The sequence below is a fragment of the Pelobates fuscus genome, chromosome 13, assembly GCF_036172605.1.
Source record: "Pelobates fuscus isolate aPelFus1 chromosome 13, aPelFus1.pri, whole genome shotgun sequence".
NCBI classification, from domain to species: domain Eukaryota; kingdom Metazoa; phylum Chordata; class Amphibia; order Anura; family Pelobatidae; genus Pelobates; species Pelobates fuscus.
Window position 1 is genome coordinate 101,356,915 of NC_086329.1, and position 22,262 is coordinate 101,379,176.

At 46.3% G+C, this 22,262-nt stretch overlaps 2 protein-coding genes across 2 annotated transcripts; one reads left to right on the forward strand and one right to left on the reverse strand.

Moving 5' to 3' along the window:
• Positions 1-365: 365 nt before the first annotated feature.
• Positions 366-14,231, reverse strand: UBQLN4 (ubiquilin 4). Its single transcript, XM_063439901.1, has 11 exons — positions 14,030-14,231; positions 9,428-9,579; positions 8,193-8,398; positions 7,820-8,082; positions 6,521-6,679; positions 4,923-5,142; positions 4,042-4,181; positions 3,826-3,909; positions 2,231-2,346; positions 1,975-2,149; positions 366-1,248 (listed from the first exon to the last, which is right to left on the reverse strand). The coding sequence occupies exons 1-11, from the start codon at positions 14,159-14,161 to the stop codon at positions 1,096-1,098; spliced, it is 1,800 nt and encodes a 599-aa protein (XP_063295971.1). The 5' UTR covers positions 14,162-14,231; the 3' UTR covers positions 366-1,095.
• A 388-nt stretch (positions 14,232-14,619) lies between these two features.
• On the forward strand, positions 14,620-19,293 carry LAMTOR2 (late endosomal/lysosomal adaptor, MAPK and MTOR activator 2). The gene is made up of 4 exons (XM_063440273.1): positions 14,620-14,736; positions 15,995-16,157; positions 16,356-16,445; positions 18,216-19,293. The coding sequence occupies exons 1-4, from the start codon at positions 14,669-14,671 to the stop codon at positions 18,270-18,272; spliced, it is 378 nt and encodes a 125-aa protein (XP_063296343.1). The 5' UTR covers positions 14,620-14,668; the 3' UTR covers positions 18,273-19,293.
• Positions 19,294-22,262: the final 2,969 nt, after the last annotated feature.

A 22,262-nucleotide genomic window follows, 5' to 3' on the forward strand; every position in this document is an offset into this window, starting at 1 on the left:
ACATGTGATGATTCCCTTTTATTCCAGAAGTTTGGTCCTTAAGGGGTTAAGAGGCTAGAGATACACCCAGCACTACAATTTGGGTACAACATTGTGTGTACAGTAGGGCACGCTATAGAAATAATCTCTAAGGGTTGAACTTATAATGAGGAGAACAATTCAATGGAATTCTGTATATTACATTGAGCAGACTATAGGCAATAATCCATACCCTCCATAGTTAATCTAGCCCCTAGTGGCCATGAGGGAGTGCTAGCAGCCAATCATTGTATCCCATGTTAAGTCAGATCATTACATTTGCCACGGGACTACTGCCAAGTCCCTGCCCTGTTTTTTTTGTGTGTGTTTTTAAATAAAATCCAACATTAAAACAGAGAGAAAGATTCTTTTTTTTTTTGCCACAATGGTTGCTTTAGTGACCGAGCTTATGCGCAGAATTTGCAAGAAAACAGATGCAAACCCTTCCAGTTACCAACTATTTGCCCTACTTTCCCACACGGTTTCACATTTCAGTAACAGTTCAGTGTACTAGTCCAAAGACCTACAGTCCCGAAACAGCTCGATGATTCCCAGGCTCTCCGACATCTTTAAATTCAACTAAAGTCTGTGTGTAAGTGTGTGGGTTATTGTAAAGAAAAGAAAAAAAAATACTACATTTTTTTTCTTAACGTCCATCAATTGGAAAAAAAAAATATATGGGAGGGGAAAAAATAAACCAACAAACTGGCTCTGTAGATTAGCGAGTTAAATAGAGCAGGTGTTAAGGTTATGAGCAGAGTGCTAATGCAGCAGGCATTACGAGTTTGTACTTTTCAATACACAGCATGATGCTGTCCGGTGGATAAAAGCAGTGCATAGAGGGGGGGGCGGGAAATAATGATCGATCGCCCCCTCGGTGGGGAAGATTTGGTAGAGTTCACATCATAGAGCACCCTCATCCGTAAAAACAGTAACAGTCCAGTGTGGATTCCCAGGCTCGTCATGGGAGATTTCTACCCTTTCCTAAGATGCTCAGGCAGTGGGGTGTATACAACACCTGTACGGTGAGAGTTCCTGTGGGGGTTCAAGGGGTAGGGAGGCAAGGCAATCTTTTCCTTAGGATGGCTGTGAACCCAGCAGTCTCTCAATGGCTGCATTGATGTCTCCTCCAGTCGCTATGAGTGCCTGCAGGTTGGCCTCACGGTTGATGAAGCCCATTGCACTGAGTTGGTCCAGTTGTGGCTGGAAGCGGGCTTCTGGATTCTGGCCCTGCATAAATTGAAATAAAACAAGAAGTAGTTACAGCGCGTTACAGGACCACTAGAAGCACCAGACCAATGCATCTCAATGAAGTGGTAAGGGTGTGGTGGTAATGCAAAACATTGCTGTTTTATAGAAACTGCAATGTTACCATTGTAGGGTTAAATACACCTGAAGTGGCTGTCATACTGACAACCAAAGAGGCACTCCCCGAGCAACAACATTTTTACTTGATCATGTGACATGCAACGTCCATGAGAGCAGTGAACGTCGCCAAATACAGCTCACAGGGAAGCATTGGATTCAACGCTTCCCTATGAGAAGCAGTTGATTGGCACGCCTCTCTTCCCGAATGTTCCTTTATGTGGAGCAATGGGTTGGACAAACCTCATGGAAGCAAATCTTCAGAGACGTTGTCGTGAACTTTTCTCTCTTTCTTTTCCCTCCACCCCTTCTCCCCCCCCAATCAGCTGGTGGCAGGAGGGGCGGAACCTAAATATGCATTAGGACACTGTAGCATTCGTAAATTCGTAAATTCGTAATACAAACATGAATTCCTAATGCCAGTGAGTTCCTTTAACACCAGAACATACACATTCAAATTGATTTTCAAAAGTGGTTATGGTGATTAGAGAGACCCTTTAAAACAGGTACCATACGTTTGCACTACTTTGAGAAAGGGTTATAAATTGCTAATCAAAAGGCTCAAAGAGCAGATACTCTGCACAATAATACCTGAGAATTTCCTGCAGCTAAAAGTTGGATCATCTGCTGCATCATTTGTTGCTGGGGATTGCTGCTGCCCCCTGCTGGAGAAGTAGTTGTAGGTGTAGGTGTAGAAGAAGTGGGGATTTCTGAGGTTGTCCCACTCGGTGCTGGAGGTGCCCCAGGGACACCATAGGACCCAAGGCTGGGGAGTAATGAAAACCAGAACATTACAATCGTGATCAAATAGTAAAGGCAAGTTTGTAAACAGAGGGACTAATCTTACCTAGTTATCAGGCCAGGGGCCTCTGTCTGCAGAGTCTGAAGGCCTTGTTGGATTTGAAGCAGAGCCTGCATTGCTCTGGGATTGGTCATTACGGAAAGAGATTCTGGATTCTGCATCTGCAAAACATGACCTGGTTAATGTATGATTACCATTTATATAGCACCAACATATGCTGCTGCGCTGTACAATTATAGAAAGGAGGTATTGGAAGTAAACAAACTAACAATCTATGATGATTTGAATTAGGCAGATCTATATATGGTTATATTGCCCAGGGACAGTTACTGGCGAGGTGGTCTGCTTGGGATTGGTTCATGGGTTACACTCAGATAGAACCTAGAATGAATTTTAAGGAAGTGGCTAAGAGCCCTCACTCAATCATGGCCCTCCCACTGTTCTGAATAGGAGCACAGTGCATCATCCATAACTCCTGCTGTAATCAAGCTATCACGTGATTTTATTTTTTATTAAATGAATAAACTTCAAAACAACCCCTTCTCACATAGCATCAATCGCAGTTTCTTTTACCTAACCAAGTAGCTCCAATCGTAATTTTTTATGAATGAAACTAGGAGTAGCTGTTGTGAAAGCTAGCAGGACAGCTCTACAAGTCACTCAGGAGAAACACTTCGTGGTTGTGTAATGGATGTGCTGGTGATGGAAGGAGTAAGTGGTTAATATGCTTGGTGCTCCTTTAAATTCACAATCACGCGCTTCCATCACAACAGAGCACAATCGACACTAGGCAGACAGAAACAGGACTACAGGAAAGCACTGTCTGACAAAATGCTGTTTAACGAACATGGAGGTTTCACAGTGCTACAGAGTGGTAGGCATGTGCTGCCACAGAGTGGTGTATTTAACCTGAACAGGAAAGCAGAAGGATATGCAGACTTACTGGGCATTGAATAGCAAACTCCCCCACCAAACGTGTCTGTATTGGCCTTTACCACTGTCAGGAGGCAAAAGAACGTGCAAACCAGCGTGCTAGGTAATCCCCTATTGTAGGTCTTCTAAGATACAACCAATTAAAGGGACACTATAGTTACCAGGACCACTTCAGCTCAAAGAAGTGGTCTGGGTGCCAGGTCCCTCATGTTTTAACCCTTCAGATGCAAACATAGCAGTTTCAGAGAAACTGCTATGTTGACATTTGGGGTTAAGCCAGCCTCTAGTGGTCGTCTTCCGGACAGCCACTAGAGGTGCATCTGCGACGCTGGAGGCGAATTTCGCCTCCATAGGAAAGCATTGAGAAATGCTTTACTATGGACACACTGAATGCGCGCACGGCACTTGCCGCGCATGCGCATTCGGCCCCAGTGATGTTGGTGGGGAGGAGAGGTCACCAGCGCCGAGGGAGCCCGGCGCTAGATTAAAGTAAGTAACTGAAGGGGTTTTAACCCCTTAAGCGCCACGGGAGGTGGACCCTGAGGGTGGGGGCACCATAGTGTCAGGAAAACCGCTTTGTTTTCCTGACACTATAGTGATCCTTTAAATAATATTGTGCGATCTTGTAACTGGGATGGAGTCTTGTGGGTGCACGAGCAGGTATCTCCCGGTGACATGTGAACAATCCCAGGCCTCACGCTCCTTACCTGCTGTAGAAAGACTGGCAGCTGGCTCCGCAGTTGCTCTTGCAGTTGAGGATTTCCACTGAATATTGGATTATTTACCATCATCTGAAATTCAGAAAAATTAAGTCAATAGAATTGGCAATAAATGTTTAATCAGCACAAAATACAAATCGCTCCTGGGCAAACACTACGCTCACAGTAAAACGTTTAACCCGTATCGTAGTCTGATTCGCGTACCTGAGCAGCAAAGTCAGGATTCTGGGAGAGGGTCTGCATCATGCTTCGCATGTACGGGGCAGAAATCATACTCTGCATCAGCTGGGGGTTCTCAGAGATCTGCTGCAACAGGCCCTGCATCTCCGGACTGCTGAACATACCTGGGGAAGAAATAACAAATATCTATACACACTACAACTCCCATCATCCGATAACGCTGGCAAAGCATCAAGGGAGATGCAGTCCACAACATCTCGAGTGATGAAGGTTTGTTACAACTATTTGGCTCTCCTTAACTATAAAAATTGTATGGAGGGTGCATCCTGCGGCGCTGATCTGATCAGATTATCTTCAACACAAGAGAAACATCTACAGAGCACAGACAAGTAAAGCATTAAAAGGGACACTCCAAGCACCATAACCACCAACGCTACAGGGTTTCTGTCAAACCATAAAAAATGCCCCAAATAGCTACACAGAATAAGAGGTTCTAAGAGCTACACAAAATGTAGAGGTTCTGGGCATGGGGAGGGAATGGATACTAAATACTACGTGCAGACAGCATCTTGTTATCATAAAGCCATTCCTTCTAGATCCAGCAGACACTGGAATGGTCAGCATTCACAGAGCAGCAATCTAGCAGCCAAAAGGTGTACTCCGGCTGCACCGACAAACACTGGGAGAAACACTACTCACAGAATCACCCAGGAACTCACACAGCCTACCTACTGTTTGACTTGAAAGGCTTGGTAGCTGATCCAATTTCCTAGCTCATTCCAGCCATGTCTAGTGGGTTGGCATAACAAGGCAGAGGGCACCCAAGATGACTAAAAAGAGGTCTACCGGGACAGATGCCTTTATAAACGAGGATTGGCACAAAGCATTTCTAAACAAATCTTTACCTGTTCCCAGATTGGCAGCATTGATGCCAAGTGGGTTTGACACAGTCGGGGTGCTTTGGCTAGTGGTGGTCCCTGCGTTGCTTTCGCTACTGGGCGTGCGATTCTCGGGGCCAGACGATGGACTCCAGGGGTTTGGCAGGGGTTCCCGGTTCTCGGTGCGTAGAGGTTGCGATGAGGAACCTTCCGAGCCACCAGCCGAGGAAAACGGGTTATTGCTAAACTATGGAATCAAAAAGAGAAAAGGTGAAAAGTGGGAAGTCAGTAGTACGGTGTACAGTCTCCTACAAAATACCCTTACTAGAAGAGGTACATGCACAAAATAATGCATTCATCGACAGTATGTAGAAAATATTTATGACCTAAAATGTGCACCATGAGTGGATATAAGCAAACACAAAGGTAAAATTACCCTTTTTCGTATAAAAATAAATAATCTCCAAATGAAAAGTATAAAAAAAAACAAAACAAAAAAAAACAGCCCCTTCAGCCCTGCGGCAGGGGGTTACTCCAGGAGCCTATAGTGCCAGGATAACAGGTTTGTTATAGAATCCCTTTAAAACCAGGTTGGAGTTTATTGAATAAGCCCGTAGCAGTTTTTTGGAGAGGTTTGAAAAACAAACTCACATTTTTATCTCACCAAAAAAAAAAAAAATTATATAATTTTTTTTCCCCCCTTTGTTGGTTCGCAATGCAAGTTGAAATTTATTAAGAAAATGTAATGTTTGGAATATACTTCATTGGACTTTACCTGTACACATAGGGGAAGATTAATAGTATCTGAGCATTTGCAAAGTGCTTGACAATGAGATTACGTGGATGAATACAGAAAGAAACCACAAATAGTGTAATATTGTTAAAAAAAATAATAATAATTACCTGAATCCAGCGCTAATGTCCCTGGGCGCTGGGTCAGGCTCCGCTGTCGTCGGCAGGGGAGTCCTAATGCGCATGCGTAGCAATGGCCGCATGCGCTCATTAGACCTCCTCATAGGAAAGCATTATTCCATGCTTTCCTATGGGGAAGATCTGGCGCTGGAGGTCACTAAGGACATCCAGCGTCAGATAACAGACCAAAAGTCAGTTTGGATTCCGGAAGCGCCCCCAGTGGCTGTCTGGTAGACAGCCACTGAGGGCAGACTTAGAGCTGCAATGTAAACATTGCAGGACTAAGTACAAAAGGGTTACAGCACCCAGACTACTTCAATTAGCTGAAGTGGTCTGGATGCCCACAGTGTCCCTTTAAACACAATTCTGAAATGTGAAAACTGAGGCTAAAATAGTCATACCGTGTCTAAAGCAGAGCTGGAGAATTTGTTCAGCTCAGCTATTTTAGCCTTAGTTTTGCCAGTTGAATTTTAATTCACTACAATTCAGTGTATATCCAGAACAAAAAAACCTAAGACTTATAGCACCATCACAAAGAGTTGCAGTGCTTAGAAAGCGTAGAGTACCCCTTTGAACAGCCACAGTTTTTATCAACACAGCTTACATACACCCAAAGATAAAACAAAGATCACTAGATTTATTTAGCATTTTAGAATGATTGGTTATACGTTCTCCCCCTAGTGAGGAATATGCAGTACTGCATGCACAAGTACCTGCTCTCTGGCTACACTGAAGAGTGGCTCTTGGATATCTGTGTACATCCGGCGTAAGGCGTTGTATCCTCCAGGGATGCTTTCCAGATTGCTGAGGGCCCGGTCCTGGTACCTCATCATCTCTTGCATCATGGCAGGGTTACGGGCCAGTTCCATAGTCTGAAACAGCAAGAAGTCAATGACTGCACAAACTGAGAATTCAGTAACAAATTTAAATAAAATAATACTGCTATGGTAATTTACATAGCCAAATAATATCCAAACTGCACAAAAAGAATAAAAAAAAAAAAAGTAAATAAACTGATTTGAGGGGATATTCTATCTTCTTTCATCCAGCAGGCCTTAAGGACAGTGAGTTTCATTCATTAGAAGAAGAATTTACACATTTCACGCTAAAATTAACATACTAGCAGAGAGCCGCATTAGAGATTTTCCCCCCAATTTGGCCCAAATCTTGTAATCTCTGTGTCAGTTTCTCTATCATTTTTGGTTTAGTGTAACCTTCACCCTGATCGCCAACTCCCCTTTTATTGAGGAGAGATAAACACCAGAATTCGATGTATCTTTGTTGTTCTACAATCTGTTCCTAGCATCATTCAGGATTATTGAGTGAGGATTGTTGTGAATTCACGCAGGCGTTAATTCATTTTTCCACTTTGGCTATTTTGCTCTTACATTTGAAAATGTACCTTTAATTCTCACTTTAGTAAATAAATCTAGTGAATTTCTGACACATCCGTTTTGATTTTCATAATTATGTAAAGAATTGTTTTTCCTGAATACAATAAATGCTGATTTTAAAAATAAGTGAGGATTTAATGTTGGTCTTTCTTAGAGTCATTTTTCTGTGACAAGTAACATGATGGCACGGAGTTTAGGTATATCTACAGTCCCCACTCTGTGTATCCACATCCTATCACTGGCACCCAGTCCGATGTTTCCTCATATAACCATTGGATTTTGCTGGCAGAGTGGACGGGAGCTATATACACAACTTTGGGGTTAAACCGTTCATAAATGAAGGTTAGATGGCAACCAGGACCAGGCACAATAAAAATGTCATTAAGATGAAGTTGTTATTGTGCTCAGAATATTTATTGAACAAGTTAGAACGCAGTTTGTCAAAAGCACTGAGCTTTTAAACAGACAGACAGACTTACTGATTATGCAAAATAAACCTGCTTAATGAAAGGCTATAGAGTGAAGCCCAATCTAAAGGTGCTGTATAAGTTGCAATAAAGCTATTGTAAAAGAAGGCATATCGCAGAACGGTGAATTAGTACCATTCGATTTACACACCTGCCGCATGAGTTCTGGGTTATTGAGCATATGACTGATCTCTGGGTTCCTCTCCATCAGCTGCTGCATCTGGGGGTTAGCGATGATCATCTGCCTCATGAGTTCAGGGTTGGCCATCATATTTTGGAGCAAGGGGTTCTCCATGATTTGAGAAAGCATCTCAGGGTTGGACATGAGCTGCCGTTGCATTTGCTGCTGCAGCTCCATAAAGTTAGCAGAGCCCATGCCCAGGTTACCGAGAGCAGACAAACCACCAAACCCAGCTGAAAAAAAAACAATGAAAAAGGAAATTATGGATTGTTCCCCGAACCTTCCCACAAGATCCCCAGGGAACTCAATCAAACGTTGAGCTTAGTGTGCCAAATGTACTCACAGAGCAGGTTTACGCCTGGAGGAGAACTGTCCCCAGGATTTGCGCTGCTCCCATTCCCGTCCCCTCTGGGACTCCCCTCATTGGCCTCCGATGCAGTGCTGCTGGAGGAAGGGTGCTGGGAAGGAGCAGCAGGGTTTGATGGTGATGTTGAAGATGTGGAAGCAGCAGTACCAGCAGAAGGAGACACAGCTGGTGGATCCTGCGATCTGCAAGGAGACGGCACTAGTCATCGATCAAATCCAACCAATATAACAAGTCCAAACAAAGCCCACTTATTTTAGACAGAACAATACAAAATATATAGATTAACTGTATTAGTATCTGAATGTGACTTGCCATCCATACTATCTGCAGGCAACAGCTTCAGATTAAACCACAATATGTGTTACTTCAAAGTATGGCAGTGTAACTAACCGTAAAGAGAAATTAAAACCCTGCCCCATATGGCCAGTTTAGGCAGCAATGACTTCAACTGAACCTATACAAAGCAGGTAAAAGCTCAGTATTGGCAAAGGCAAGGCAGTCCGGAATTTTTTGTAGTTATCAAAATATATAGCATATATATATATATACTCAAACCAGGCATGCCCTTGAGCCTCCTCCTTGTAGGGTGGCTAATCATTCTAAAACTAAGTGGCTTTTTACCTGGAGTTTGCTGCCTACCTCTACAACTGGTACTGGATAGTCAGAAGCAGTGCAAGGCTAACATCAGGCATAGGCAACCTTTGGCACTCCAGATGTTTTGCCAGCATTATGGGTGTAAGAGCATAATGGGGGATGTAGTCCACAACATTTGGAGTGCTGAAGGCTGCCAATCCCTGGCTTAGATAATAGGCTGAGACAATAAGTGGTCTCTGCATTGCAAGGCTTCATCCAGGTGAGCTAATGGAATTTTCTGTTTAGAAGTTCCGGCTTGCTGTCATCTGTAACGGAGGAGGGGTCTGGCGCACCGCAAGTAAGAAGAAACATTCAGAAAGTAATAATAAAAAAAAAAAAAGTTTAAAAGTGAGGTGCAGTGGTTATGGTGTCTGGAGTGTTCCTTTAACCCCTTAAGGACCAAACTTCTGGAATAAAAGGGAATCATGACATGTCACACATGTCATGTGTCCTTAAGGGGTTAAGGATTAAAAGGTGAATTGCTAAATGACCCAAATCAGACATCAGTAGTTAATATAACAATCCAACCGGTCAGTGGCTCGAACACAAACTTTCAATAACGGAGGGTAAAATCTTACTTCTGTGGGGTCTTGATCACCAGATGAACGGTAAGCCCATCTTTGATGCCGTGTTGGTTTAGTGTGTCGCCATCTTTCAAGATTTTCCCAGCAAAGATCAGAACCAGCTGATCATGTTTGGCCTTGAACCGTCGGGATATCTCCTCCTTGAACTGCAAAGAAAGACCGTGTAAAATGTAATATTCTAGCACAGCTCCCTCTACTCTAACAGAGAGAGAATGAGGCAACCATGAAATAGAGAACACATACAACAGCAGCTCAAAAATAAACCAACCGTTTTGGGAACGGGATTTATGGACGCACAGCATTCCTTTCCTTCCTGCTTAATAATATTCAAAGCTCAAGACATAATTAATGAGGTGACTAAGCAAGACTGATACCCCAAGGGTTAAACCTCAAATTACCAGGAGATTAATTATCTCACAGCACCATGGAACACTCCATACTAGAAAATCAGAGTCCGATTGCGACATCTGTCACTTACAGAGACAGTCTAAGCACCAAAATCCCATCATCTGAAAGGGACTTGATGCTGGGCTGGTTCTGATAAGATTCTTCCTATTTGTGATTATGCAACAGCCACTCAGGGCTGATCTGGTGTATTGTGCCAATGGCTATGCATGCACAATGTCTGTGAAAAGCATTTAATTGGACAAAAATAAGGGATCTGGCTGCAGGAAGGAGTCTATCTCAATGCCGGACTACATGTCATTGTGATTTACAGAGATATTTATTTATTTTTTAGACTCTTTCTTTAACTACTGCTGGGACAGTCTGATTCGTATAATGAGTTGTTAGGTATTGTCCATCATCTTAAGACAAAGAAGTAACGTTTCTTACAGTACAGCCTTGTCTTGAATTGTAGCAGACAATAGATTGAGTCCTAATCCCTCCCAAGAGACCTATCAATACACTAAATTCTACAGAGAAACGATTTCATCAGAGTTTACTGAACTCTAGAATGAAGCAATCAAGCATGACGAAGTCAGGCAACGGGGAGAAGGTGACAAAGGTTTCTCGTATGTAAAAGCTAAACACACACCTTTTTCGGAAGCAAGATTTTTTTTTTTTTGGCCCGGGACCGGGTCGACAATCAGAAAATAACGGATGTTGTATTTGATCAGCCAAAAAGACATGATTTAAACGTTTTTGTTTTTTAAATATATAAGAGAAGTACTTTGGTTTATTTCAATATAAAATAACCCACAATGCCAAGTACCCGCAATAATAAACTCCATTTAGAAAGCCCTAAAGAAAGGGATCTTGCGATAACTGTTCTTTAAATCTATACGATTCAGCATTGAATCCTAAAGGAAGTGCACAATGAAGATGCTGAGATTACAGATTCATACCACAAGTTCAGAAAGGGATAGTAGATTAGTAGCAATATGTCCAGGACGTTATTCATTGCTGGAACCAAGCGACTGGCTCGCTGTCAAAGACTAGCTTTCACAAAGCACCAAAACTACTGCTGCTCTATGACATTGCATAGCGCATAGAGAGTAAAGCAGGGAATAAATGATCTGGTCTGTGAGTCAGAATTATAAAAAGGGGGGCACTTCTTAGAGCAGACGTACGGTTTACCTTTATTCTGCAAATAATGAAAACAACAATGAAAGCCATCTCAGCTTGGACACATTTTATAGCTAGAGTGGATATATAACTAGTGTATTAAGTGATAGAGCAGGCTACTAGCTCTCCTCAGTTTGGGACAAAACCACTCGAAAATATTTTGACAGAAATTCTTGCACCATAAGCACTGCAGGAGGATGTAGTGGTTATGGGCCTTCGAGTGTCCCTTTAAGTACGGTGCGCAGACACACTACGGTTTCCCAAAAGATGGAGAAAGACAGGTGGATTCTTACACAAGGAGTAAGGATGTAACTGACGCTGGACATCCTTCCGCCCGGCACGAGGACAGCCAGCATCACCCAAAACCCCACAGGTAAACATTATACAATGCTTTCCTATAGGGGAAGACATAATGCCACCCCAGCGCATGCACATTAGGTATAGTTTCCCTTTAAGGTGTAGGGAGCTTCTTTTTAAACTCCTGGTAGGGTCTATGTGAATGGAGAATACGAAATATCAGGCCATGTTAGCATATCGTATATGAAAGGGTTAAAGAGATTAGTCAGGGGTGTGAGTGGTAAAATCACTACAATATAAAGAGAGAAATACATGACATTTACTAATCAATCCGTCAGCAGCCCAGGGTTAATACTCTGGCAATTATATGACTGTTCTGGTGAGCGGAGGCTGACTCAGAGTCGCATTTCTCCTCAATGCTAACCTGCTGAGAGTGATTCAGGACACTGCACCTGCTTTCCCTTAATGATCTCCTGCTACCACGCTGTTCTATAGAATCTAGTTATCCCTATTGTTCCATTAAATAGTGACTGCAAACACCATGACCTCTGCCTATCTCTCAGTGTCTCTCCCTCCCCCCCCCCCAGCCTGGACCCCCAGGTATCTCTCCCTCCCCCCCCCCCAGCCTGGACCCCCAGGTATCTCTCCCTCCCCCCCCCCCAGCCTGGACCCCCAGGTATCTCTCCCTCCCCCCCCCCAGCCTGGACCCCCAGGTATCTCTCCCTCCCCCCCCCAGCCTGGACCCCCAGGTATCTCTCCCTCCCCCCCCCAGCCTGGACCCCCAGGTATCTCTCCCTCCCCCCCCCAGCCTGGACCCCCAGGTATCTCTCCCTCCCCCCCCCAGCCTGGACCCCCAGGTATCTCTCCCTCCCCCCCCCAGCCTGGACCCCCAGGTATCTCTCCCTCCCCCCCCCAGCCTGGACCCCCAGGTATCTCTCCCTCCCCCCCCCAGCCTGGACCCCCAGGTATCTCTCCCTCCCCCCCCCAGCCTGGACCCCCAGGTATCTCTCCCTCCCCCCCCCAGCCTGGACCCCCAGGTATCTCTCCCTCCCCCCCCCAGCCTGGACCCCCAGGTATCTCTCCCTCCCCCCCCCAGCCTGGACCCCCAGGTATCTCTCCCTCCCCCCCCCAGCCTGGACCCCCAGGTATCTCTCCCTCCCCCCCCCAGCCTGGACCCCCAGGTATCTCTCCCTCCCCCCCCCAGCCTGGACCCCCAGGTATCTCTCCCTCCCCCCCCCAGCCTGGACCCCCAGGTATCTCTCCCTCCCCCCCCCAGCCTGGACCCCCAGGTATCTCTCCCTCCCCCCCCCAGCCTGGACCCCCAGGTATCTCTCCCTCCCCCCCCCAGCCTGGACCCCCAGGTATCTCTCCCTCCCCCCCCCAGCCTGGACCCCCAGGTATCTCTCCCTCCCCCCCCCAGCCTGGACCCCCAGGTATCTCTCCCTCCCCCCCCCAGCCTGGACCCCCAGGTATCTCTCCCTCCCCCCCCCAGCCTGGACCCCCAGGTATCTCTCCCTCCCCCCCCCCAGCCTGGACCCCCAGGTATCTCTCCCTCCCCCCCCCAGCCTGGACCCCCAGGTATCTCTCCCTCCCCCCCCCAGCCTGGACCCCCAGGTATCTCTCCCTCCCCCCCCCAGCCTGGACCCCCAGGTATCTCTCCCTCCCCCCCCCAGCCTGGACCCCCAGGTATCTCTCCCTCCCCCCCCCAGCCTGGACCCCCAGGTATCTCTCCCTCCCCCCCCCAGCCTGGACCCCCAGGTATCTCTCCCTCCCCCCCCCAGCCTGGACCCCCAGGTATCTCTCCCTCCCCCCCCAGCCTGGACCCCCAGGTATCTCTCCCTCCCCCCCCAGCCTGGACCCCCAGGTATCTCTCCCTCCCCCCCAGCCTGGACCCCCAGGTATCTCTCCCTCCCCCCCCAGCCTGGACCCCCAGGTATCTCTCCCTCCCCCCCCAGCCTGGACCCCCAGGTATCTCTCCCTCCCCCCCCAGCCTGGACCCCCAGGTATCTCTCCCTCCCCCCCCAGCCTGGACCCCCAGGTATCTCTCCCTCCCCCCCCAGCCTGGACCCCCAGGTATCTCTCCCTCCCCCCCAGCCTGGACCCCCAGGTATCTCTCCCTCCCCCCCAGCCTGGACCCCCAGGTATCTCTCCCTCCCCCCCAGCCTGGACCCCCAGGTATCTCTCCCTCCCCCCCAGCCTGGACCCCCAGGTATCTCTCCCTCCCCCCCAGCCTGGACCCCCAGGTATCTTTCCCTCCCCCCAGCCTGGACCCCCAGGTATCTCTCAGTTTCTCTCCCTCCACCCCCCCCCCCAGGTATCTCTGTGTCTCCCCCCCCCCCCGACCCCCAGGTATCTCTCAGTTTCTCTCCCTCCACCCCCCCCCCAGGTATCTCTGTGTCTCCCCCCCCCCCCAGGTATCTCTCAGTTTCTCTCCCTCCACCCCCCCCCCAGGTATCTCTGTGTCTCCCCCCCCCCGACCCCCAGGTATCTCTGTGTCTCCCCCCCCCCCCCGACCCCCAGGTATCTCTGTGTCTCCCCCCCCCCCCCGACCCCCAGGTATCTCTGTGTCTCCCCCCCCCCCGACCCCCAGGTATCTCTGTGTCTCTCCCCCCCCCCCCCCCCCGACCCCCAGGTATATCTGTGTCTCTCGCTCCCCCCCGTATCGCAGTATATCGCCGGGTATCGCTGTATATATCGCAGTATATCGCCATGTCGCTGCACTGGCGGTCTCACCTCTCTCACGCACGCCGTGTCCCCGATCTCGATCTCCTCCTTGTCTTTGGGGGTTTTCACGGTGATTCGGATCATGCCTTTCCCCAGCGCCTGCCCGGTGTTACCCGCAACGTCAGCGCCGCTCTCCGCCATCTTCCCAGCATCCGCCCACCCCGAGAAGGAAGGCGGCAATCCGGGGCCGGGAGTGAGGCACAGCGCCCCCTGCCCGCGGGGAGGAGTCAGGAACTGCAGCGTCATCCCTGCCGTCAGGTGACACGGCCAGCCAATCACAGCGCGGCTCCATACTGAGACTTGGAACGCACAAACCAGACCCGTTACCGTGACAGCAAAACCAACCAATCACCGAGAGAGATTCACTAGGCAGACACTCAAAGCGAGGCTTGAAACGCATGCTGACAGGAAGTGCCAGTTATTCTGGTTTTTGGATTATTATGTGTCTGGCTATGTTATAATGTTCCATTTATAATCAGTTATAAAGTGTGAGTGTTTCTAATCACTGAAACTATCACAGCTCCATTCTGCTGGCCTGAACTACATCTCCCAGCATGCTCCACCCCACTTCCGGTGAGGCCAGCTTGTGGGATCACATGATAAGCAGTTGGTGGGGAGGGCAGTGTGTGGGGATCTCATAGCTGGAGGATGCTGCGACCAAAAGCTCTGACCCAGGTCCTCAGCCAAGCCAACACTGGGGGTGTACAGAGCACTCTGTGAGTATACTGTCACTGGGGAGTACAGAGCACTCTGTGAGTATACTGTCACTGGGGGAGTACAGAGCACTCTGAGTATACTGTCACTGGGGGAGTACAGAGCACTCTGAGTATACTGTCACTGGGGGAGTACAGAGCACTCTGTGAGTATACTGTCACTGGGGGTGTACAGAGCACTCTGTGAGTATACTGTCACTGGGGGGTACAGAGCACTATGTGAGTATACTGTCACTGGGGGGGGTACAGAGCACTCTGTGAGTATACTGTCACTGGGGGGGGTACAGAGCACTCTGTGAGTATACTGTCACTGGGGGGGGGTACAGAGCACTCTGTGAGTATACTGTCACTGGGGGGGGTACAGAGCACTCTGTGAGTATACTGTCACTGGGGGGGGTACAGAGCACTCTGTGAGTATACTGTCACTGGGGGGTACAGAGCACTATGTGAGTATACTGTCACTGGGGGGGGTACAGAGCACTCTGTGAGTATACTGTCACTGGGGGGGGGTACAGAGCACTCTGTGAGTATACTGTCACTGGGGGGGGGGTACAGAGCACTCTGTGAGTATACTGTCACTGGGGGGGGTACAGAGCACTCTGTGAGTATACTGTCACGGGGGGAGTACAGAGCACTCTGTGAGTATACTGTCACTGGGGGGTACAGAGCACTATGTGAGTATACTGTCACTGGGGGGGGTACAGAGCACTCTGTGAGTATACTGTCACTGGGGGGGGGGGTACAGAGCACTCTGTGAGTATACTGTCACTGGGGGGGGGTACAGAGCACTCTGTGAGTATACTGTCACGGGGGGAGTACAGAGCACTCTGTGAGTATACTGTCACTGGGGGGGGGTACAGAGCACTCTGTGAGTATACTGTCACTGGGGTGAGGGGGTGTTTTTTCATAAACATGCCTCCAAATATTAAAACAAATGATGTGTTTTGATAACAATCTGTTGCTGTATATTTGACACCTGTATGGCAGCTGATGACTTGCTAACCATGTAATTATAATCTCGGTGTTGTGATACTTTCTCAGAGCATTTTTACCATCATCTGTTTACATCTAGCAATCCGTCATTCCAAAAAAGAGTTAATACACAAAGTAATCCTAAGTTGGATTCAAGGTGAACTCCCACTTTCATGCCCCAAATTGCATACTGTGGGCATGTTGGGCTGCAGTACAGTAGTGTAGACTATTTGTATGATGGCAAGTTGCTTGGCACTCTATTTATGTGTTTTATTTTCCTGTCCTCTAGACTGCTGAACAATGAAGGCTCTCTACTTGCATATTCTGGTTATGGTGACACAGATGCCAGAGTTACAGCTGCTATTGCTAGCAACATTTGGGCTGCCTATGATAAAAACGGACATCAGGCATTCAACGAGGACAATCTTAAATTCATCCTTATGGACTGCATGGTAAGTGTCTACACTTAGCCTGGAGTTTTAACCCATTAATGCCACAGGTCCTTATAAAGGCAAGCTATGTGGAGTGTCAGGAGACCTGTCCCTGCAGGTGTCTGGGCTGGTGTTTTGGTGTCTACAAGGTAGTATGGTAGGGTCAGGACTGTCAGAATAAAGCTTTCTCTATGGTTAACCATTTCTCTCACCTTTCAGGAAGGCCGTGTGGCAATCACAAGGGTGTCTAACTTGCTGCTGTGCATGTATGCCAAGGAGTCTGTTGGGTTTGGAATGTTGAAAGCCAAGGTAAGCTATACCAGGGTGCGGGCACAGAATGTAGCAATAGGGTGTTTAATTAAAATAGCTGTGCACGACGGGATAGTCTAGTCTATAGCCACTACAAATCACTGTAGTGATGATGGCACAAGGAGTCTCCTGGCACCATTCCTTAGGAAAGAGTCAAGTGATCCTATTGACACTGCCTCTGGCCTCCACTTCTGATTGAATTCATAGGCTGAGGGTTTCAAATGCTCTCAGCCAATATATGTGATCTTAATATGGATGAAAAATAAATCTGTTGCCAAAGGGGAACTTCCTCTATATAGATATCTCTAAAAAGGAGGCCAGACTGAAATCAGCTGGTGGACTCCTCAAGGTAGGTGACAAACTGTTCAAAAATGGTTTAACTCTTTTCTGGGCAGGATGCAGAAGGAGACTCCAAAGGGTTTTTTTTTTGGTAGGGGTAGAGAGGTGGGGAGGGAGAGTTGGGGGTTACCTAGTCTGCCAATTATAAGGTCAGAGATGGGAGAGCCGCACATTAAACAAAATATAGAGGCTCCCCTATTCTTTCTATTCCACCTATCAAGAAATAATTCTTTAACCCCTTAAGGACCAAGCTTCTGGAATAAAAGGGAATCACGACATGTCACACATGTCGTGTGTCCTTAAAGGGAAACGATCCGTTTTCCTGGCACTGGAGGGTCCCTCTCCCTCCCACCCCCCAATCCCCAGTTGCTGAAGGGGTGAAAACCCCTTCAGTGACTTACCAGAGGCAGCGACAGGTCCCACGTCGCTGCTTCCTCCTCCCCTGCCGCTCCTCCTTCTGCTTACGTCGGCCGGTGGGCGAGACTGATCTCGCCCGCCAGCCGAGGAGACCTAATGCGCATGCGAGGCAATGCCGCGCATGCGCATTAGCGCACCCCTATAGGAAAGCATTGAAAATGAATTTCAATGCTTCCCTATGGGGAATAGAGCGACGCTGGAGGTCCTCACACAGCGTGAGGACGTCCAGCGACACTCTAGCACAGAAAACCTGTGCTATAGAGCAGGAAGTGTCCTCTAGTGGCTGTCTAATAGACAGCCACTAGGGGAGGACTTAACCCTGCAAGGTAATTATTGCAGTTTAAAAAAAACTGCAATAATTACACTTGCAGGGTTAAGGGTAGTGGGAGTTGGCACCCAGACCACTCCAATGAGCAGAAGTGGTCTGGGTGCCTGGAGTGTCCCTTTAAGGGGTTAAAGGGGTACTGTCCATCACTGCTGTAAGCTCTGCATGTTTTTTACACACTCTTAAACATTTGGTTTTATGTTAAAAATGTAACGACATTATTATTTGGTGACCTATAGAATTTTTGGATGTGTTGGCAATCTACTCTGACATAGAATGTCTTGCTGAGCTAGCATTAGTAAAGTTCTGTTGACTGGTGATAAATGGGTAGTTCAGATCATGCTGATATAAACTGTCCTTTACAACACAGATTAAGAGATTCATGTTCTTTGCTTTTCTTGACACTCCTGTTAAACTACTAGATAAGTAAACAAGGGATGTCATTTTTATACTGGAGAAAAAAAAATATGTATATGTATACACCAGGCAGCAGAAATACAAAGTTTTAATATGTGTCAATTCTCCGGCTGTGCATGTTCGGAGAGGTCTATAACTACTCAACAGATTCAGGTGCAGACCCACCACTTTGCATGACCTTTTAATTCCCACTGTTCTAGGAGGATATAAAGCCGTGTGATAACGGGAAGAATAGCATCTCTTTAACACTGGACTTTTTGCTTTGTTCCTAGGCCCAAGCCTTAGTGCATTACCTGGAGGAACCCCTGAACCAGGTCTCTGCTTCCTAGGAGCGGCCGTAGCATCTGGAAAACGACTAAATAACTTTAAAACCAAGAACAAGCGTTAACGCAAACTGTTCTCTGGAGAGTGCAGTAATCTGGTGTCGACAGATGAGACACTCATTACAGCACTTCATTCCTAAAACTGATCGGCTGCTGAGTGAAACCCATCTGCACCCTCCCTTCCTTGCTATTGCTCTGTGTGTTTGTTGCTGGTGATTCATGTAACTGGCTTTTGATCTCTTTGGTTAACTTCCTAGTGTGAACCTCTCTGTAGAAAGCCAAGAATTCCTAAAGATTAAAATAAAAATAAAAAAACCCTAAAGTAGGATGTATGAGTCTGTGTGAACCTTTTCAGAGACATCCAGCTCGGTTTTTGGGATAGTAAGCTTGGATTGATTTTTATAGCCCATGGAAGTACCTCTTGTTGGGAAGCTTACTTTATGTGGTTCACAAAAGCAATCTCCCTCTAAGATCTGGCTCTAAGATTTGATAGATAACAGAGTGTACAGCATCTGTCATTGCATGTAATTTCCAACAGGAAGTAGGATACATTATGTACAGTCTGCACTTCCTGTTGCATCTTTAAGCTACTTCCTGCTGAAACATGTATCTTGTAATGGAAAAAGGCCTCCGTGAGTGATAAATATTACATTATAGAATTGATGGACTGTGATAACGTGCACTAGTGATTGTCACGGACTATAGGAGAGGCCTGCATTTGGTACCACGCTTATTCTGTCTTCCATTGAGATGTAACTGCTGGGTAGTCGGTATGCTGTCCAATAAACTAGGATATTACCAGTGCAGCATTCTCCCTCCTAAATCTATCGGCCTCACAGACTTGTATTTTATAAATGCCTTATTCACAAAATGAACCCACCCCAGTCATCCAACTCCTTTTGGAACTGGGAATATTATTTGGTAAACGTATGTCCATTAAACATTCATAGAAACACCACCAAGACATCAATGTCTGTTGAATATCTCCATTCAGTTTAATTTTGGTAAGATATAATTTTACCCAGGAGACCACTTATCTGAATGATTTTTAGTAAAACCTTTTAATCTAACTTTTTGTGTGTGTGTGTAACTTTTTTTTTATCTGTGCAAGAATCTCATACTTATTTGACTGAATAAAATTCACACTTCTATTTATTTCTACCTAAAGAAATGTATGCTCGTAAAATTGGCAAAATAGGCTTCTGTAAATGTTGAATTACATTTAGATAACGAATGGAATCTTTCGATTTTGTTCCTTTGCTGTCACGCATTGTTGATTCCCACTGACAGCAAGTGGTTGAAGAGATAAAAAATAAAAGGTTTGTATTGTGTAACAGTGCATGTGGTGAGTTCTTATTAGGAAGCACAAAACATTAACACAAGTTGACTCTTCGATTATCATATCTACAGAACCTCATACTGGTATTGTGTACAGTATCATGTGTAATCAAAAAAACACTCCGTTTGGCTGAAATAAACTATACAGAACAAATTAAAGCTTTTAAAGTTGTTTGAATCTGGCCATTTCATAGAGCTGGACTGAATTCTCCAACGTGATTTTAGATGCTTGCCGAGTTGGTAAGGCTTTGGCCTTTCTGAAGGGCCATCAAAGTTAAGTCTGGGCTCCAATACTACTTTAATGCATTTTAGGCTCCTGAAGATGTTGGTTGTTGGTTTTTTTTTTTTTTGCGTCAAATATTTATAATTTTTTTGCATTCAAAAAAGTTTGTGGTTTTGTTTTGTATTTTGGTGAATGCTGCATCATAAACCTGCCCCTTTAGCCACGCCCCCTCACACCAAATAGACTTCCTTATCAAACGTATGTACACCGCTCGGCCCCTGACTGTACTGAATGATCTGAACAAACAAGCAGCTTCCATTAGAGGGCACGCAGAGAGCCGTATACCAAGGATATTACTACCTGTTCAGAGTTGGTCAATTAAAAGCGGTTATCTCCGTGCTGTTGGAGCTGAAACTGTGGCCATATTGAAGTCTTACTGGCATTAGTGTGGGGCTAAGGATGCAGACTTATAGTGCAGTATTCTGGGAAAAAAAAGTGTATTTTTGCACCAAAACAAAAAACAAACCTATAAATATTTGAACATGCAGAAAATTACAGCAGATTAATGAGGCTAAAATCCACTGGATGTATTAAAGTTGGCTTGGTGCCCAGAACACCCCATTAAAACTTATAGTTAGAGGGTGATGCTATCATTTTCTGTCATCAATGGTACGCTCAGGCAAACGGCGCAGTTGGAAAGAGACAGCTAGGGCTGCGGATTATGTATAGCTAGCTTCCTTATGGGCAGGGGGTCATGGCAGTCACATCATCAGAGTGGTTAAACAGCCGTTTCCTTTCCTCTGCATCAGTGCAATGCTGGTATATGGGTGCAGACGTTATACATTCCTAGAACCTGTTGGGTTTTTTCCCGTACATTTGACCCCTATAGCACCTTAGCTTGCTGACAGGCTTTCTGTGTGGGTTTTGTCTATTTATTATTTTTGTCCATCTTACAAAGTGCAGATTTCAATACAAATTGGCACTTTTAGAAATGAGCCTAGTTACACAACATTGGCAAATAAAACACTTTTTTTTTTTTTTTTTATCACTTGCCTGATTCCAACACGAGATTCCTCTGCACTAGATCAGACTTCCTCTCTGCTGACGTCATGGCGAACCCGGAAACCTAATGGGCATCTGTTACGAACACTGATATAGTGGATACCTTCTTCACCTATTCCTCCCGAACTGCTGAGCCTGAGTGATTATAGCTGTAGTTCGGGTGTACATACAAATAGGTTTAGACGAATGCAGCTTCCAAGTAGTTTCTCCCCAGCAAGTAGACAGTTACCCAAACATGAGCCTAGACTTCATGAAGGGTACAACAGGAATGAATTTTAATGGTGCCACACTGCAAGTCCCCATGCAAGGGGCACTCCCCCATGGACCTTGTGGGGGACAGGGACACAAAGGTTACATCCAATAATATTACAGTGACAAAGATGAACACTCCCAGTGCAAACAGACAATCCCCTCCTCTCTGCCTGTGAGATAATTGAGTCAGCTAACTTAACTCAATTATCTCCAGGCAGTAAAAACATTTTTTCCCCCAAAACTTGGAAAGTACCCTAAAACCCATAGTATCCCCACAAAAGTCACATCCCCTGATTGCCCGGATCTGGGTGACCAACATATCCAAAAATCACCCAGATCAGTTTAGGGGATTTCAAATTTTATGGAAGTCCCATTTGACCGACCGCACACAAGGTTCCTGCCCAGAAACAGTTCCATGAGTTTAGCCTGTGCGGTCGGTCTATTTCGAAAAGTCATAAAAACTAATAAATGCACGAACGGAGCCCCCTGGCGATTGTTCCCCTGGTTCGTGGGAACCAAACTACCGAACAGCGTTCTCCTGGCTGTTCGGGAAAAGGAAGCAGGTGTTCGTATGATTTGACCGGTGTTCGAAAAGTCGAGTGTCCGATTTTAGTTCCAGACACTCGACGACAAAGTCCCGCACGTGGCGTTTGGCTATACGAACGGCGGCCACACAGGGATAACGCTTAATCGACAGTTTTCTTTGAAGATAATGAGCCAGGGAGTGGTTGGTGTTCAGTAGTTACAGCTACCGAACCAATAAAACATAAAAAGTCCCGAATAGCAATAAAAGTCTCAAATAACCTGCTATTTTCTTCACAGCATCCATGGTGAGCACCGCGTGCGAATTAGGCCTTCTCCATAAAAAAAAAAAAGCATAGAAACAATGCTTTCCTATGGGGGGTTTCCAAAACCCTGGCTGGCTTCAGTAAGGACATTCAGCATCGTTAAACTCTGTGAAACTGCAGGAAGCGCTTTTAGTAGCCGTCTAGGAGACAGCCACTAGAGGCAGTCTTAACCCTGCAATATAAACATTACAGTTTCTCTAAAACTACATTGTTTCAGCTGCAGGGCTAAAGGTACAGTGACACTGGAACCAGAACACTTTGTCAAGATAAAGT